The following is an 18,514-nucleotide window of genomic DNA, read 5'->3' on the forward strand; positions in this document are numbered from 1 at the left end:
GTATTATTTTTATCCCATTCCCAAATGAATTTATATTTAATATTCAGTAATAATATTACTAATAATTAATATTATTATTAATAGGGTTTACACATGGACTGGGGGGGCCGTGGCCCCCCCCAGTCCACGTGTAAATCCGCCCCTGCTAATACTTATTTCTATCGATTTACTAATTATAGACCTATGTGCTTAGTGTTTATTTTCTTGGATTGCTTCTCAGTTTTTTTTTTTGAGGTACCTTTAACCCACCCTTCCAAGTCTTAGATTTCAGAAGCAACTCATATTTGTGCAATTGACCTTGAGTCGTGACAAAAAACACTTGCACCGCTCGACTCACACTGCCCGACTCGCACCACCCGACTCGCACCGCCCGATGTTCGCACTCCGTCGACGTCGACGTCGACTTTGATGTTGACGCTAACTTCGATGTCGACTTCGATGCCAACGTGGACTTTGACGCCGACACTAACTTTGATGCTGACTTCGATGCTGACGCCGACTTTAACAAATGAGCTGCAAATATTTGAATGCGTAAGTTTTAATCAATAAGGTGGCGTTTGGTTTATGGGTTTGGGAATGAAGGAATGGATTCATTCCCAAACTTTATGTTTGGTTGATGGGAATGGAATCAAGATTTTGGAATGAAATCCAAAAACTTGGGTATGGATGAAACCCTCCCCCTCCCTTGGGTTTTGATGAAATAAGAATGTGAATTAAGTTTTAGACAAAAATACCCTTAGTATATTTGTTCAATTTTTTTTAATTTCATACTCTATCTCCTTGTTCTCTCTCATAATATTTTCTCTCTCCTTATTTTATCATCACACTTTCTCTCTCAACACATTTTCTCTCTCCTCATTCTCTCTCATCACACATTCTCTACCATTTTCTCTTTATATTCTCTCCCATCATACACTCTCTCTCCTCATTTCCTCTCTCTTCATTCTCTTCCATCACACTTTCTCTCTCATTACACTTTCTCCTTGTTTTTTCATCATACTTTCTCTCTCCTCAATCTCTCTTATCATACTCTCTCTCCTCATTTTCTCTCATCACAGTTTCCCTCTCTTCATTCTCTCTCATCACACACTCTATTTATTTTCTCTCATCACACTTTCTCTCTCATCACACTTTCTCTTTCATCATACTTTCTCTCTCCTCAGTCTCTCATTTTCTCTCATCACACTTTCTCTCTCTTCATTTTCCCATCACTCTGTCTCTCTCAACCCACTTTCTCTCTCATCATACTTTCTCTCTCCTCGCTTTTTCATTTTCTCTCATAATTCTTTCTCTCTCTTCATTTTTTCCATCGCTATTTCTCTCTCAGCGTACTTTCTCTCTCCTCAGTCTCTCATTTTCTCTCTTCATACTTTCTCTCTCTTTATTTTTTCCCATCACACTTTCTCTCTCATCATATTTTCTCTCTCCTCGCTCTCTCATTTTCTCTCATAACACTTTCTCTCTCTTCATTTTTTCCCATCACTTTTTCTCTCTTATCACATTTTCTCTCTCATCATACTTTTTCTCTTCTCAATCTTTCCTATCATGCACTCTTTCTTCATTTTCTCACAACATACTTTCTCTCTCTTCATTTTTTACTAATACACTTTCTCTCTCATCATACTTTCTCTCTCATCATTTTCTTTCATCATATGTTTCTCTCATATTCAACTTTTTCTCCCATCTAATTTTTTTTCTTATTTTCCTGTAAGGGTAAAAAAGGAAATTTAAGTTCATTCCAATTGAAAATATTTAACTAACCAAACATCATTTTTAAGAATGATACCCAAGCTCATACCCATTCCCATTTCATAATACTATGATACTCATTCCCATTCCGATTCCTTGAAGAGAACCAAACGCCTCCTAAATATATGCAAGATGATAATTTTGTAAGCGTGTAAGTTTTTAAAATATATGCAAGATGATAATTTTGTAAGCGTGTAAGTTTTTAACAAAAGTGGGGATAATTTTGTAACTTTATATATTTAACCTTCATTACTCTCAATTTCCTTCCCAACACGGTAACACGTGTTACTTTAATGAATCTTTCCTCCCTCCCAAATAAGGAGAATATAAATATTTTACTTACCCTTCCTTTTCCTCTTCCCCTCCCTTCCCTTTCCGTTAATGAACTTTCGCTCACCCCATCCAAGCATAGGGTTATGCATTCATGAACCTATATTTCATTTGATATGTTGTCAAATTTTAGTATATGTTGTCTACATGCATCATCATTAAAGTAAATATTATATAATTTAATAATTTTTTGAAATTGTATACCACTAACTAGCATTAAATATACATACTCATCTATTGTAAGAAATTGTTATCTCCGTCATCCTCTCCTCCTCTCTCCCCCTTGATCTCCTTTTGTTGTAACCAATATCCTTCCTTCTATTTGAAATCCTACATTAATGTTAAATGTCTTACAAGCATACAAATCAAAAAGGTACAGGACAATAGTTAATCATGTGCACCTACTTAAGAAAATCATATTCGGTAAGTTCAATATATGCAACTAATTATAGAGGCCTTTTAATGGATCTTTTTGCATTGAACAAAGGAGATTTTAGAACCCAACTGTCTTTTTAAAAAATAGCCTACAAAATTGAAGCCTGCATTGAAAAAAAACTGATAAATCTTGAGAATATCTAAAATTGTTATAAGACAATGGCATACAAAGTACAATAGGACAAAACAGTAGCATGAAAGGAGAAATAGTTAGTATAAATCTTGAATGTCCATATCAAGAAAATAGTAGAGGCATCTGGCTCCATTGGCAAATATTTTGGATTGAGTTTTGTCATTTCACAGCTCGTAGGAAGTCGTAAAAGTACACACATTATGTTCATAACTTTAGAAGTCAAATTTGATAAACACTCATATTCATTAAATATAATTCATCATCATCTAATTATTAGCTACAAGTTGCCTTGCATTTGTCTATTTCTTGTAACTATCATATATCATTCTTGACGTGAATTTCAACATCTCTCTCAACTTATTGTAACTTGGATTCCTAAGAAGTTAAGCTTCTTTTACTGCATAACTATAACTTGGATTCATAAGGTTGCATCAGTCAATTGCAGACAAAAACAAAAGACAAAGTTCATAGATATGAAAGAAACCTATTTCTATTAGTTAATCTGATACAGACCAATAAAATATAGTAGTTTCATGAAATGTTTTTACTTTTACAAACACATAACCTAGAATCTTTTTCCATACTATGTCAACTTAAAGAAAATCATAAAAAGTATAGATTCAATGGTTACTCCAAACTATAAACTATTCTACGATTAGACACACATGTTAAGTAAATTAATACCTGAAAACATATTCTTGCTGCAAAAAGGTTGGAACCGCCAACCTAGCGGCCCCCTCAACCCGGCCCCACAAGTATGAGAGGGAGTAAATCACGGTGAATACGGGCCCAGTTATGACATGGCGGTCTCAGGTGTTTAGCACGGACAGATATTGATGTTATCGCATTTGCTGCCGCAGACCCTCGACCTCTCGACTCATGCTGCAAGAATCCATGTCATAACCAGTTGATCCCGCCCGTGGGGGCACCTGAAAACATATTCTTGTTCGAAGAGAAGGTAGCTCGTAAATAATAGTCTTATTTTTTGTTTCATACTCCAAACCCGAAATTGCATAATTTTGGTGGTTGTTACTGCCTTCTTCAAGAAGGGTCACTGCCTTCGTCGCATGCACGTCCAACTCGTGCGACCTCTGTTGTGGCCATTGTTGCAGTGCTTTCGGGCAGTAGCTGTTATGACCACTATTTGGATGTGTGCGAGGTGAAGGAAGTGTCGACACGAGTTTGTCGTGCACACGTCAAACTCGTGCAACCGCGAGCATGATCCATTTTCACGGACAGTGATCACATGAGTTGGACGTTCGACGCTATCACGTTGGCAGTCATGGCAGTGGTCGCACAATGCGATTCTGCTAGCGGACACGACAGGTGCAGCATGAGATGATCTCAGGAACAACCGGTTGCCCGTGGTGGAAAAAAAAGAGATCCAGGGTGGCAGAGAGAAAAGAAAGATAGAGTTTTGATTAGAATTAATTGAGAATATCGGATGTTTGACACAAAGACATTAACATTAATAAATTAGAGAATAAAATTTTAAATTATTTTAGACATTTTTTTATTAAAATAAAATAAAATTTATAATTACTTAATAAATTTATTTTAAATTTATATAAATTTTAAATGGAATTTTTTTATTTAATTTTTTAAATCAATTTTATGACAAATATAATCTTGTTTAAGATTCCGTTTGTAATTTGTATTTATTTTTATTTATAAAATTTATTTATAAATTCTTCTCAGATTCATTTTATATTCTATCTCAAATATTTTTTCCATATATTATATTTTATTTAACTAAATCTGATCAGTAATTTTGTTGCAAATATGGAAGCTCTGTTTTTTTATAGTACTAGCTCTAGTTTATCATATTTCTTCTATATTTTCATGAAAAAATTAAGATGAAATTATAATAATAATATTTTAAAAACTCATATACATACCTAATAGAATTTAAGTTATAAATTAAGATCAAAGATTAATCCAAATCTTAATTTCTTTAGCTCTATCCCTTCTCCAAGTTTTTTTTTAAAAATGTGTGAGTGAAAGTGTTTATGAATAATGTCTCCTTCCTTAGTTCCCTTAGTTAAAAAACACAGAAATAAAATAATAGTCTAAATTAGATTAAAAATTTAGTGGAAGAGAACAAATTAGCAATCTACGTGAATACTCATCGATATTGATAAAGTCTTTCACATGCGTCGCAGATAAGTCTTCAGAATTATAAACTTGATTTGTTCTATTCTATTGACTCCTTTGTTTGCTCTCCTCGATTGCTTAAAAATTGAAAATTTTGGCCTAATTTTCATTGGTGATGTTGGGTGACTTTTTTCCTCCGAGTCTTTGATGATTAAGCACAGACCGAATGTAATCATCATAATTTTTCTTAAAATTCTTTTTATTTCCACTTTTTCACTCGGTTCCCAATTGAATATCCACTGGAATAGAAAAAAAACAATTGATTATATATTCACTTTAATGTTATATCTAAACTAAAGGGGATATACCTTAAACTCTTTCTACCAAAGCTCTTTTGTGGGTGTTGGAGTGCTTGTATACGTCATTGAAGTCTCTCTTCAATAATTATTCATTATTCCATTAATATCATGAATAACTAGTATAGAATTTATAAATATATCATAAAGTTACCAAAAAATAATGTTAAATAACTAAGATAGTTGAAAAATAAAATATTTTATAATATTTACGAATCTCCGAGCGGGACTATAAACTCTCGGGTGTCTTGCATCTCAGCAACCGAGTGTCTAGCGGAAGGAATTTGCTTGGGCACTCGTGAATGTACTAGCAAAAGTATTGCGATGATGAATGGGAAGGTGTTAAAACAAGTGCATGAGAAGGTTCTGCACTAGAAAGGGGGCAGAGTGCCAGGTGATGAAGTAGACTAGCCAAGAGTTATATGCTCACCACGTCGAGGCTGTCAACCAAAATTTTTAGGATAAAGTAAATAAAAAATTAATGCATAATGAAGAGCATGAAAAACTTATCATATTTGTGAACCGATCAAAGAGTGTGTGATATAAAACATAAAGATGTCATCTCTAATGACTTGAAAAAATAGAACAGATAAAATATATAAATTTAAAAATGAAATAGTATATAAACAACTAGAGCTACCAGTATTGTAAATTTGCATATTAAAACAAATTTACTCATAAATCAAACATTATCATATATGAAAATAGAATATAATTTTTTTTGTTATATTAAAATAACAAAATTTACCTATTGATGTGGCTAGGTATAAAGGGCAGAGGAGGGATTAATGGAGAGGGGGAGGGCATTTTGGTCAATGTACTGTAGCACCTTTATTTAGGGCACTGTAGCATGCGAAAAAGGGGGGGTTTTTTTGGCCGTGTTTTGGTCTCCGCCGCCAGCACGCCTTCCTCGGCCTTCTCCTCTTTGCCGGCTCGGACGCCGGCCACCGCCAGCCTTCTCCTCCTCTACTCTCCTTCGCCTCCGGCCGCACCTCCTCTTCTTCCCCACGCCAACATCGCCGAGGTTCCACTGCCCCTCTCCCTTTCCTCTCTCCTTCCCCTTCGGCGCCCGACGCACAATGAGGAGATGGAGCCTTCTTCGTCCCTCGTCGACATCATCGAGCGACGGTCGCCGGCGGCAGTCTCCTTCTGCATCTTCCTCTCACGCTCTGGACCGAGGGGGACGCCGGCGGCCAACCATTCCTCCCCCCTTCTTCTTCCAGCTGTCACCCCTTCTCTTCTTTTTCTTGCTTATGCGACCAGGCCGCAGATAAAGCTCGGAGAAGGGGAAATTAGGTTCGCGTTGCTCCGCGCGCCGCCAACAGGGAGGTTTTTTGGTCCGCCGCCAAAGGAAGGAGGGATATTCTCCGTTTGGTTGTGCTGTAGCCAACGTGAGACCGACCTTACCGCTGCCTCCAAGCTCCTCTCGCCGGAGCCGCCTCAGATCTGTCTCCCTCTTCCTTCCAGCGTTCGCAGCTACCTGCTAGTAGCTTCCTCTCCTTCGCTCGCAGCTGGCCATCGTCGACACAGCATTGCCGTCGCAGACTCGTCCATCTTGCAGCCCCCTCTGCTGCCGCTAGTCGACGCCATCCACAGCCAGGCAACATCGTCTCCGGCGGTTGACGATGTCCTCTAGACCGTCCTCATCAGTGCGTGTCCCTCCAATCCATCCGATCATACATGTTTAATTACGGCCCAGCATTCCGCGTGGTTCCGTTCATTTAGATTGTTTTTGGCCTTCGAGCCGAGGCTACGTTTTGATCCTTGTAGCGTTGTCTTATGTGGGTGTGTCCATTGTATCTCGGCTTGCGTGCCGATCTGGTGTCCCGACCTACGTGCTGTTCTTATGTCTCGGCTTGCGTGCCGATCTAGTTCTCGGCCTGTGCGTCGATATCAGTTCTCGGTCTGCGTACCAGTGTTTTTTCCCGGTCTGCGTACCGATCTCGTGTCCCGGTCTACGTACCGGTATTATATCCCGATCTGCAGCTCGTCCTCCGGGTCCGTGCTTTGTCCAGCTTCGCGTCGTCAGATCCAGCTCTACGGCCTGATCAGAGTCAGCTACTCTTCTGGGTCGCGACAACTCGAGCCGCGTCCCATCCGAGGGCGCCCCTGGGCCAGGGTACGTTCCTTGTTCATATTCCATATGTATTTTCATTATTTTATGGCTTAGTCTGGTACTCATATATTCGTTGGATTTGCCCCGAACATCGGGGTACCGGGGGCCGGGTCAACCCGGTCGCTGGCTGCAGGTAGCGTTGACCAGAGGACTTTTGAAGACTTGGTCAACATGGGAGCCATCTCAGCACACCCCCCTCCGGGACGCCGTGACTTCGTCAACATTTCATCCACCTCACCCGACGGTCCGTCTGACTCAGCTTCCGGACGGGATCACCTATCATTAACACCTTATTGAGTTCTTAAGGTATAGAATTTAACTTCATCATGTTTAAGGCATAGATTCAAAATCAATTACTCATAGACTATATCAAGCTATAATCGACACATGATCTAAAATTCACAATCCTCTTATCTAATAATATGTTAGGATTTGGAACTATCATCTTCAATAAATACTAATCTCACCCAGATAATCTAGCACTTATTCATCACAAAAGAACTTCAAGGCCTTGACTATCCAAAGAAATTCAAGGCCCCAGCTTAGTGGTCGGCTAGCCACAATGACTGGCCAACCATAGTGGCCAGCCTCATCAGACGACTAGATCTGGCAAGTAAGGGATTTGGCAAATGAGAGGGGGGAGTGGGGAGGGGAAAGGAGATGAGAGGAATCTTACCGTTGCACCTCTCCAAGCTCACGAAAGTCACAGTCGTCATTACCATCGCTAGATCAGGGGGATTTGAGGGGATCGGGGGAGTTGGAGGGAAGCGAGAAGATTTGGGGGTGGGGAGATCGGGAAAATTTGTGTAGGGCTTTTGGCGATGAATCCTTGAATTCATCGCCAATGGCGATGAATGAAGGATTCGTTGCAAATTGGTGATGAATCTTTTGTGAAGAATCAAGGATTCATCACCAAATTTGAAATCCCACCCTTTTACAATTAGCTTAAATTTAGTAATGAATCAAGGATCCATTGGCAATTTGGCAACGAATCAAGAATTCGTTACCAATTTGACTACGAATTTAGGATTCATTGTAAATTGGTGATGAATTCAAGATTCATCGCCAATTGACACAAATTATTCGGATCACATAATGACTTAGAATTGATTGTACAATCAATTAGCTTAGGGCATTCGATTAGGGGCAAATTTGTGACTTTTCGGAAAGTTTCTTAATCGATTATCTCAATTGATCAACAGGTTTTGTCGCCAAATTGGTGACGAATTCAAGATTCATTGCCAATTGGCACAAATTATTTGGATCACAAAATGACCTGAAATCGATTAGGCCAATAGATTAGGTAATCGATTGGGCCAATTGGCAAAGAATTCAAGTTTCATTCCCAAATTGCCATAAATTATTTGGATCACAGAATGACCTGGAATCGATTGGCAAATCAATTGGGGGGGGGGGGGGGGAATCTATGACTTTTCACGAAACTTGTTAATTGATTAGCTCAATCGATTATCGCAATTGATTTAGCGATTAATCTAGTATTCACCCCCAAATTGACGATGAATTCTAGATTCGTCGTCATATTAGTAATGAATCCAAAATTTGTCGCCAATTTGGTGACGAATTCAGTATTTGTCACCAAATTTAAAGAATTTTACTAGTGAAAATCTTTAAAATTGGCGATGAATCCATGATTCATCCTTAATTTGGTGACAAATTCTTTATTCGTCGTAAATATGGTGATGAATCTAGTATTCGTCACTAAATTAAAGATGAATCCTCGATTCATCGCCAATTGACTACGAATTTGGCAACAAATGTTTTTCAGCGACGAAAATTGTGACAAAATTCTTTTGTTGCCAATTTACGGACAAATGTTTTTTTGTTGCAAATTTTGTTACCGATTTTTGATAATTACTTGTTTTGTTATAAAATTCATTGCCAATTTAAGATGAAAATAATCAGTCGCAAATATTTGCTGCTAAAATAATGTTTTTATAGTGTAAATAAGATGAGAAGTCCTAATAGGTCAAGGGTAACCTAAGCGAATGAAAAGTCTTAGAAAGTTGAGAGAACTAGATGCTAGGTAAGTATAAAATCCAAGTAGGTCAAAAGGATCGTATGTTTGGCAAAGGAAAACTCTAGGGGAGTGACTCCTAAATAGAGAAAAGTTTCAAATGAGTGAACTCCAAGCAAGAGGAAAATTTTAGAGGAGTGAACTTCAAACAAGCAAGAAATTCTAATAAGTCAGGTAGATAACCACCAAGCAACCCCAGTAAGCAAGTACGCTAGATACTAGGTATAACATATCTTGTATGTTGTTTGTCGACTAATCCTGTGTTATAGGAAGCTAGAGTTGAAGACAAGGACTCAAAGGATCCGAGTGACCAAAAGTGGTTTGGTCAACGCAAAGATTTAAGCGACCGAAGGTGGTTTGGTTGACCCAAAGGTTTGGGCGATCAAAAGTGGTCCTATCGTATCCGAGCGACCAAAAGAGGTTTGGGCGACCCGAAGACTAGATCAAGCCGATCCAGACGAGGCGGTTAAAGGATCAGAGTCGATTGAGCTCCAATCAATCGAAGATGGTCTAAGCGACCAAAAGTCATCAAGTCGGCAAGATATGAAGTTCACGAGGATCAGATCGACAATTGAGTGAGTAAGGGTTCAAGCACAAGAAAGGCTTCCAAATGATCGAATAGGTACCACACTAGCAACTCGACAGATGGCTTAAAAGAAGGGCAGGGGTTTGAGGTTCAGACAACCATTTTGAGATATATTCTTATTTCGTGTTCTCGAAATCAAAGTTGCTCGTGTGATCCAAGAGCTTCCAGGAAAGTGCACTCACATTCAGAACTTCCGAAGGAGGTCTACATCTTAGTAACTTTGATTGATTTTTATTTTCTTATCCTTAGTATTTGTTGTACTTTGTTTGTTTCTTGTGATCATAATCCGTAAGAGGTTTATCCACTACTGGAATGTGTCTAGAAAGAAGAAAGACATAGTGTTCGTGTTTGAAGCATAGTCTTGGAGTAGGAAGAACTTTGGGGTTGTCAAACCAGCACGTTAAATCTGGCGTGTACGTGTCTTGTTTTATTTATATTTCTCTATTCCACTACGTACTAATTTGTAGCAAGAACTATACCAAAAAAGAACAAGTGTTATTCACTCTCCTCAAGTAGGTTCGATCCTAACAAATGACATCAGAACAAGCGGTTCTTCAATTGGATTAACAACCAATGGAGAAAGCTAGAGGTATGGATTATAATTTAAATTGTAAATTTCATTATAGGGAAAGAAGATACTATAAAAATAAGTGTCGTATCTTAAAGAATGGTTTTGCATAACATGCGGTGAAGGAGGTACCTTTGCTAAAGATCTGAAAGGAGAATGAGCACATTGTATATTTCAAATATAAGAAATCAGGTGATCATTATAAAAATCAGTGTCCATGGAGAATATTCATAAATCCAGAGGGAGCGTTTTAGATAAGTAACTTTAAGATTCATGAAAATTCTATTTTTGAAATGTATGATAACAATAATTTAGATAATTATAATTCTTCTAGCTAGTTTAACTTTATATTATTTTAGTAAATTAGATGATCATAATCCTATCTGAATAGGCCATGACAGTTTGATTAATTCAAATAATTTAATTTCCATTAATTTAATTAATTTAGGTTTAATTAATAACACAATTAATCAAGATAATTTAAATTTAATAAATAATTTTAATTTGATTAATAATTTAAATTTAATGACTAATTCTAATAATTCAAATTTAATTAAGGATAATAAAAAAATAATCAAATTAATGAAATAATTTAATTAATCAAGTTAATCTGATTAATAATCTATTTAATCAGCTAAATCAATTGATCAATTATAATATGTATCAATGGCCTTATCATCAAATCAATCAAAATCATAATAAGAATAATTAAAACAGTATTAATTAGATTAACTAAAATATTAAATAAAATAATCAAATTAATAATCAGACTTTAATTTTTTTTAAAAAAAGACTCTGACTATCATCGTGGTTAAAAGATTATCTTATGTTTGTTATAGCTTAAGTTGCAACATTTAATGCCCTACTCCCAAATAAAAAAACATTTGTATATAAAGTGATTTCACTTAGGGTCAACACGAAAGAGGTAAATCATGGACGACTATTAGCCTTTGAAATAATGACTAACAAATAAATGAGACATTTACCTCAATTTTGTCAAGATTCGAACCCCAGATATCGTGATGACAACACTTCATGCGCTAACTACTAGATCCATCCGAGGAAACCTTCACTCATCGACATGATAATGTGAAGAGAGGTGGGCAGGTAAATTGATTAGAAGATGGGAGGATTTTTTTTATTTTTCTCAGCGTATGTATTCATTGAAAGTTGATACTCTCTAGTCAACTAGGTATCTATTGATGATTTATTAGTCTCTTACGCCCTGTCAATTCATTTCCTGCTAATTCATTCTTAGATCATAAACCAAGAATGACTATTAGCATTAGTCAAGAATGACTATTAGCATTAATGCAATGGTCGAGGTAAGCTCGGAGATATCAAATTTTAATTCTATAATCATAATATCCTATATTTTAATCACGGTAGCACACATAGGGATAAACAAACTATATACAAGAATAATCTATCTGTATATAGACTGATTTTATTCAGTAAATCAACCATTAACTTGGATTGAACAGGAATTTATTAGCACCTGGCTACCTCCTCCATTAAAACTAATACCAATCTTTTATTTGCAAATCTACGCAAGCATTTGCTGCAAGGCAATGCAACGATGACTCGCTAGTCGCTACGCCTCGTCCATCGCCCAATTGTGCTTCTCCTTCGGCCCCGTCGGCCCTTCTTCCCCCAGCACCTCATCCGGCAGACTCCCGATGATGCTCTCGAATCTCTTCTTCAGCCTCCCCGGAAGCAGCCTCTCCACGTTCTTCAGCTCCGTCGCGATGTCGTAGCTGATCTTCGGCCCCCACTCCCTCATGTAGTTAACCCACGGTGGCTCCTCCACCCCCAAGTACTCCGCCGCCGCCACTTCCCACCTCCCCGCCGTGCTCACGCTGCTCCCCTTGTCGGTGTCGTTCCTGATGCCGATCCCCAGCTTGGCGTCCCCCTGCAGAACCAGCCCCGGCTTGGCGTACATTGCGTGCCCGTGCAGCGACGCGTACCCCACCGGCATGTTAGTCTCCCCGTCGAACTCCGCCTGCGACGCCTCCACCCATCTCCCGGCGCTGTGCTCGCTGAAGTACACCCGCCTCAGCTCGCCGGTCAAGTTGCTGATCCGCAGCGTCATGTGCTCCCAGTCGCCGACGTGTTCCCCGATCCTCCCCAACTTGACGTTGAGGAACTCCACCTTCGCCCTCGCCGGCCCGTTGAAGGGGTAGAATATCCATATCGCCACGTCGGTGAAGGTCGCGCCCAGCATGGGTTTCACGTGGAGGTAGACTTTGGTGCTGGAGATGTCCCCTTTCACGATCCTATCTTTCTGGCCGTCGTCGGCCGGCAGGTCGATCCAGTAAGCTCCGTCGTTGGATCCCCCCTGTGGAAGGTTCGATCCGTCGGGGTTGATCGGAGTTGCAGAATTGCTCTGGTTTCCTCTGTCGTACAACAGAGCCCCGTTGCTGAAGAACCAATTCACCGACGACGGCAGGTATTCCTCGTCGGAGTGGAGGTAAATCCTCGGCGCGTAGGCTCGCATGAGAGCCTCCACTTGGTTAAGATTCGGCATGGCGTTGGTGAAATCGGACGCCTTGTTCTTCAAACAAGCTATGTTCGTGGTAATTCCATTGTTTGCTCGAGCCAGAAAGGATCCCACCGGCACGCCGGCGGCGGAGATGCCTCTCACTGCAGGCCGTGAGGCATTCACGCTGAACCCGTCAGTGCTCCAGACGTACTCATCGTTCTCGACTTCTTCAGTCAAGTCGCTCCTCACGCACCGGACTTCGTCGAGCGACGGTTTCCCCGGCGAGCCGGTGACGACGAGGCCGACCGCTCGGTAGCCTTCCGGCGGAGTGGGGAGCCAGAAGTAGCCGCGGCCATCTTGGTTGAGGTCGGCGGACGACTCGCTGGTCCAGAGGAGGGTGTAGTCGGAAGGCTTTGCGAGGGCATCGTCGCTGAGGCCGGTGGGTCTTCCGACGAGAAGCCAGCCGAAGAGAGGGCGGTTGTTGGGCTGCGCGTAGTGGCCAAGCGGCGAAAAGCCGTCGGGTAGGGAAGAAGGCTGGAAGAAGGTGGCGCCGAGGTCGTCGGAGCCGCCACCGTGAGCCGCCCAAACTTTGGTGAAGGTGGAGACTTGGCGAACCTGAAGGCCACCGAGATCGATGGCTCCCTTTGCGAATTCCGCTCCTGGTGGGAAAGATGGCAATGGAGACGGAAGGTGAAAGGGTGGAGCTTCAATCGGGGCGAGTTTTCTGGTCGGTTTGGAAGCAGCGAGAGAGAGGGAGTTGTTGGTGATTGATGAAAGAGGGACAGTAGTGTTCCCCATGGCCGGCCAGTTAAAGCCGGGCGATGGTGCGAATTAATGGTGGCAAGGCAGGCAGCAGTGGAATTTATTAGGAAGTAATAACGTGCAGGAACGAATCCAATGCGCGTCCTTGCGTCTCTTCTTGTCTCGTCAGACATACTTACTTTGAAGAATCGTTGATTCGTTTCCTTGTACGTAAGGATATGAATATTAGGAAATATTATTATTAGAAAATATTTATTTTTTTATATTTTTATATATTTTTCTAATTTATATGTTTTCTAATTTATCCTTTAATTAATTATATTTATATACCATATATAACAATTAATAAATATAGTATTCTATTGTCAATATAGTATAAGAGCACTAAATTTAACAATAATTTTTTCCCTCAAATCCTAATAGCCGCCCATAATATCCACAGACCGTCTCCTATAATGGTTACCGCCAACGACATCACTGATCGGTTATCTCTCATAATGCTCCTTATTTACCTTCTGGTCTTATGGTTCTCAACGTCAATGCTCAGACATCGTTGAAACACATCATGTCCAATTATTCTACCTAATACTTGCAGTTCACGTTTCTTCTATTTAGATGTGACTTACTAGGATTTGTTGATGGCTCACGTCCCTGCCCTTGCACAGATAACGCCTACAGGCGCCACACTCCCTCAGGCGAATCCTGATCGTATTCTTTGGCTCTGACAAGATCAACTTCTCCTCAACGCTATTGTAGGTTCGATGTCTACTACTCTTGTGCGGTTTATTTCTTCATCAACTTCATCTAGAGATACATGGTAGACACTGGAGAGAACCTAAGCTGCTCCCTCACGTGGTAGGATTATGACTTATCGTTAAAATCTTACCAGCCCTCACCAGGATAACAAATCTATCACTGATTATATGCAAAACATCAAAAGACACATTAATGCTCTTGCGCTTATGAATTTCAAAGTTAACTTTGATGAGCTCTCCATTCGTATTCTGATTGGTCTTAGCCAAGACTACTACAATATCTCACATGCTCTACAAGTTCGTGACATCTCTGTTACCTTTAGTGAGCTATTCGAGCAGCTCCACAGCTATGAGGTCTAGTTAAAAGTCTCGACTCCGTCTCCATCTTTGCCGCTAATGACTGCTCTTGTGGCTCTAACAGGGAATTTTCATAATCGATATCCAAACTATCATGGTGGTCGCCAGCAGATTCCGTTGATGTCCCATCAGCCGCGCATGTCTGCCCTAGGGCTGCCTGCGCTTCCTCCTGCACATCTAGTAGAGCTGTCAGATGAGTCAACCCGTGGCGGGGGTGGGTCGATCCGTGACGGGTTAACCATTTGGCGGGACGGGGCGGGCCAACCCGCCAACTTGGCGGGTTGGGAAATTTCCAACCCAACACATTCTAAGGCGGGTTGCGGGTTTGGCGGGCCAACCCTTGGGCCCATCAAACAATTTTAAAAAAATTTAAAAATATTTCATATCTTCAACATTTTACTTAGAAAAAGTTTTCTACAATTAAATGTATACATAAACATGTATTTTAAATATAAATGAACACAAACGAGTACTTATGTTGGATGAAAAATACTATTTTTATTTTAAAATTATAACAAAGAAAGATAATAAATTGACCTAAAACTTAGCTTACATGTGTTTTTCAACCCGGGGGCCAACCCAAGCCCGAGCGGGCCGACCCGCGCGGGTCGCAGGCCTAGGCGGGTCGGCCCACAGCGGACTTGGGTTGATAAAATTCCAACCTAACCCGCTTAAATTGTTTGGCGGGGCGGGCCAACCCGACGGGCCCAACACAAATTGACGGCTCTAACATCTAGTTGTGTCCGGTCCCAATTACTATCTTGGGCGTTGTCAGATCTGTGGTGTCCAATGTCACTATGCTCGTCAGTGCGATCATACAACTGCCTCAATGCTAGCCCTGCTTCTGCTGACTTCACAACATGCTTTGCGTCCTGCGTACAATACACCGTTTGTGCACACTGCTGTTCATTTTACACCTCCGTCTGATTCTCGGGAATTGGTGGTTGACTTTGACTCCTCTCATCATGTCACCATTGATCTCACTACTCTTTCATTGCATGAGCCTTACTTTGGGAATGATAGCATCGTTATTGATGATGGTTCTAGACTGCCCATTACCCACAATGGTTCTTTGTCTTTCTCCACTCCATCTTTGCCTTTAGTCTTCTCCAATATTTTATATATTCCATCTATGTCAAAAAATTTGATTTTTGTTGCTGCACTTTATGCTACTAATCATATTATATTTCTTTTCTTTGATTCATATTTTCATATGTTGAATCATCATACGGAGGCAACACTAGTCAGTGGGGTCCATAGAGATGGTGTCTATTACTGGCTGATTTTTACATATACACTATCATCCCCTTCCGCCATTTCTATGTCTATCTCGTCATCTATTTCTTTATGGTATAATCGTCTAAGTCATCCATCTCTAGGTGTTTTGTGATGTTTTTTTTGTTGTCCTTAGATCTTTCATTTCTTGCCAATACTTTATCTAATTTTTTATGCACTTCATGCAATATTAATAAAAGTAATAAATTTTCCTTTCATGAATCTAGTATTTCATTTCGTACTCCTTTGGATATTATCTTTTCTAATATTTTGACATCTCCTATATTATCATTTGATGGACTCAAATATTATGTTATCTTTATTGATCAGTTTACAAAGTATATATGTTTTTATCCCTTATGCAAAAAATTAGATATATACTTTATCTTTATTGTATTCAAAACTCTCGTTGTAAATCTATTCTCAATGACTATCAAAACATTCTTCACTGACAATGGAGGTGAATTCTTAGCCCTTCGCTCCTTTCTTACTACTTATGGTATCAGTCACCTTACCATTCCTCTGCACACTCCTGAACACAATGGATACTCTGAATATCGGCATCGTCATATAGTCGAAACTAGTCTCACTCTATTGCACAGAGCGTCTATTCCACTCACTTTCTGGCCTTATGCTATTGATGCGGCAGTCTATTTGATTAACTGCATGCCGAAGGTCGGTCTTTCCCACATGCCCTCTTTTGAAAAATTCTTCACCATCTCTCCTGATCTTTCGAAGCTTCAAGTCTTCAGGTGTCCATGCTTTCCATGGTTACGCCCCTACTCCCACCATAAGCTTGATCCCAACTCAACCTCTTGTGTCTTCCTTGGCTATCCAAGAGTATCTTCCTGTGCTATGATGCCCCTCTCAAAAGAGTTTCTGTATTTCATCATGTTAAGTTTGTGAAGTATATTTTTCCATTTGTCGTCACCTCTTGCTTGGGTTCTATAATAATAGACACTAACTCTGAGCTCTCTGTTGCACTAGTCCTCTCGTGGGATCCTCTGGCATCGATGTTGTAACCTGCCATTAGCAGTAGCCGCCCACAACTGACTCCTTCACTGCCGTCTGTTGTCGGGATGTTCACGCTGCCTAGTAGAGGCCGATCCTCTAGCCCACCACCTCTCTATCCCCCTCTCATTTTCGTAAACAAATATTCCATGCAAACTTGCTCCAAAAATGTCATCTACAAACTCAATCCAAAATATATTCTTCATACTAGTCTTCCACAACCTTGTGAATCTTCCTCTGTCACACAGGCGCTCAAATATCCAAATTGGGTACTAGTCATGCACGAAGAGTATAATGCTTTTCTCTATAATTAGACTGGGACTCTTGTCCTGTCTTCGTCAGACCAAAATCTTGTGGGTAACAGGTAGGTATTTCACATTAAGCATAATTTTGATGGCTCAATTGATCGGTATAAGACTCGCCTTGTTGCCAAGCGGGTTTCATCAACGTCATGGTATTGACTTTCATGATACATTCAGTCCTGTTATTAATCCAGTAACAATCCGCATTGTTCTTAGTCTGGCTGTGAATCAGAGGTGGTATATGTTGGAGCAATCTAGGTGTCCTAGGTTTTGATGTTTGGGTAAAGGTTTAAGTTAGGTTTATTGTTGTATTTGCTATACATTATGAGTGTACAGGATACAGGTATAACAAGGAAAGTCCAAGGGTGATCTTAGCAAAAGAGGAAAGTCCAAGGGTGAGTCTTGGCGGTACAAGTCCAAGCATGTAGTCTTGGCAACGTAAGTCCAAGTATGACTTGGCAATGGATAAAGTCCCGAAGGCACGACCTCTTGGTAAAGGAAGACCCGACAACAATGACAAGACTGATGGAAGCTCCAAAAGGCAAAGCGTGAAGGATGGGGAGACATCCGAGAGATGCGAGGCTGATGGAGGAGACTAGAAGGCTAGGTCTAGGTTATACGGGCAAGGACAAGTGTATGAGAGACTATACTTAGGGTAAAATTTCAATGTATACTATAACAGTATTGTAGAGTTACTGTTATAATACTGTAGTGTTAATGTAACAGTCGACTGATGTTTTCATCAGTCGAATGGTAGCTGACCGTTGGCTTGTAATGATCAAATTTCACTTAGGACCAGTTTAGTGGTAGTTGTACCAGTCGACTGGTGGCAGAAAATATAGTTAGGTGTTTCCTCCCAAGCTCTATTTAAGAGAGATTGAGGTGCTTGGCCAAGGTTAATGAAAATAGAGGTAGTTAACCCTTATTAGAGTCTCTAAGGTCTTCTTGAGTGATCAAGAGCTTGTACGAGCTTGTGGCGAGGTTTCTCCACCCACAAGGAGCTACTCGAGCTAGCCGAAGGTTTTCCATGGAGGCATCCACCTATGGATCGAGATCGTCCACCTTATGGATAGCCGTGAAGTAGGAGCTTCATCTCCGAACCACGTTAAATAATGTGTTAGGTTTGCCTTATTTTGTTAGTGTTTGTCTTGTATTTTCGCTGTGCACA

At 40.3% G+C, this 18,514-nt stretch overlaps 1 protein-coding gene across 1 annotated transcript; it reads right to left on the reverse strand.

Moving 5' to 3' along the window:
• Positions 1-11,829: 11,829 nt before the first annotated feature.
• On the reverse strand, positions 11,830-13,713 carry LOC121998234. The gene has a single exon (XM_042553046.1). The coding sequence runs from the start codon at positions 13,680-13,682 to the stop codon at positions 11,997-11,999; it is 1,686 nt and encodes a 561-aa protein (XP_042408980.1). The 5' UTR covers positions 13,683-13,713; the 3' UTR covers positions 11,830-11,996.
• Between the last annotated feature and the right edge of the window lie 4,801 nt (positions 13,714-18,514).

Source organism: Zingiber officinale, chromosome 6A (genome assembly GCF_018446385.1).
Source record: "Zingiber officinale cultivar Zhangliang chromosome 6A, Zo_v1.1, whole genome shotgun sequence".
Taxonomy (NCBI): domain Eukaryota; kingdom Viridiplantae; phylum Streptophyta; class Magnoliopsida; order Zingiberales; family Zingiberaceae; genus Zingiber; species Zingiber officinale.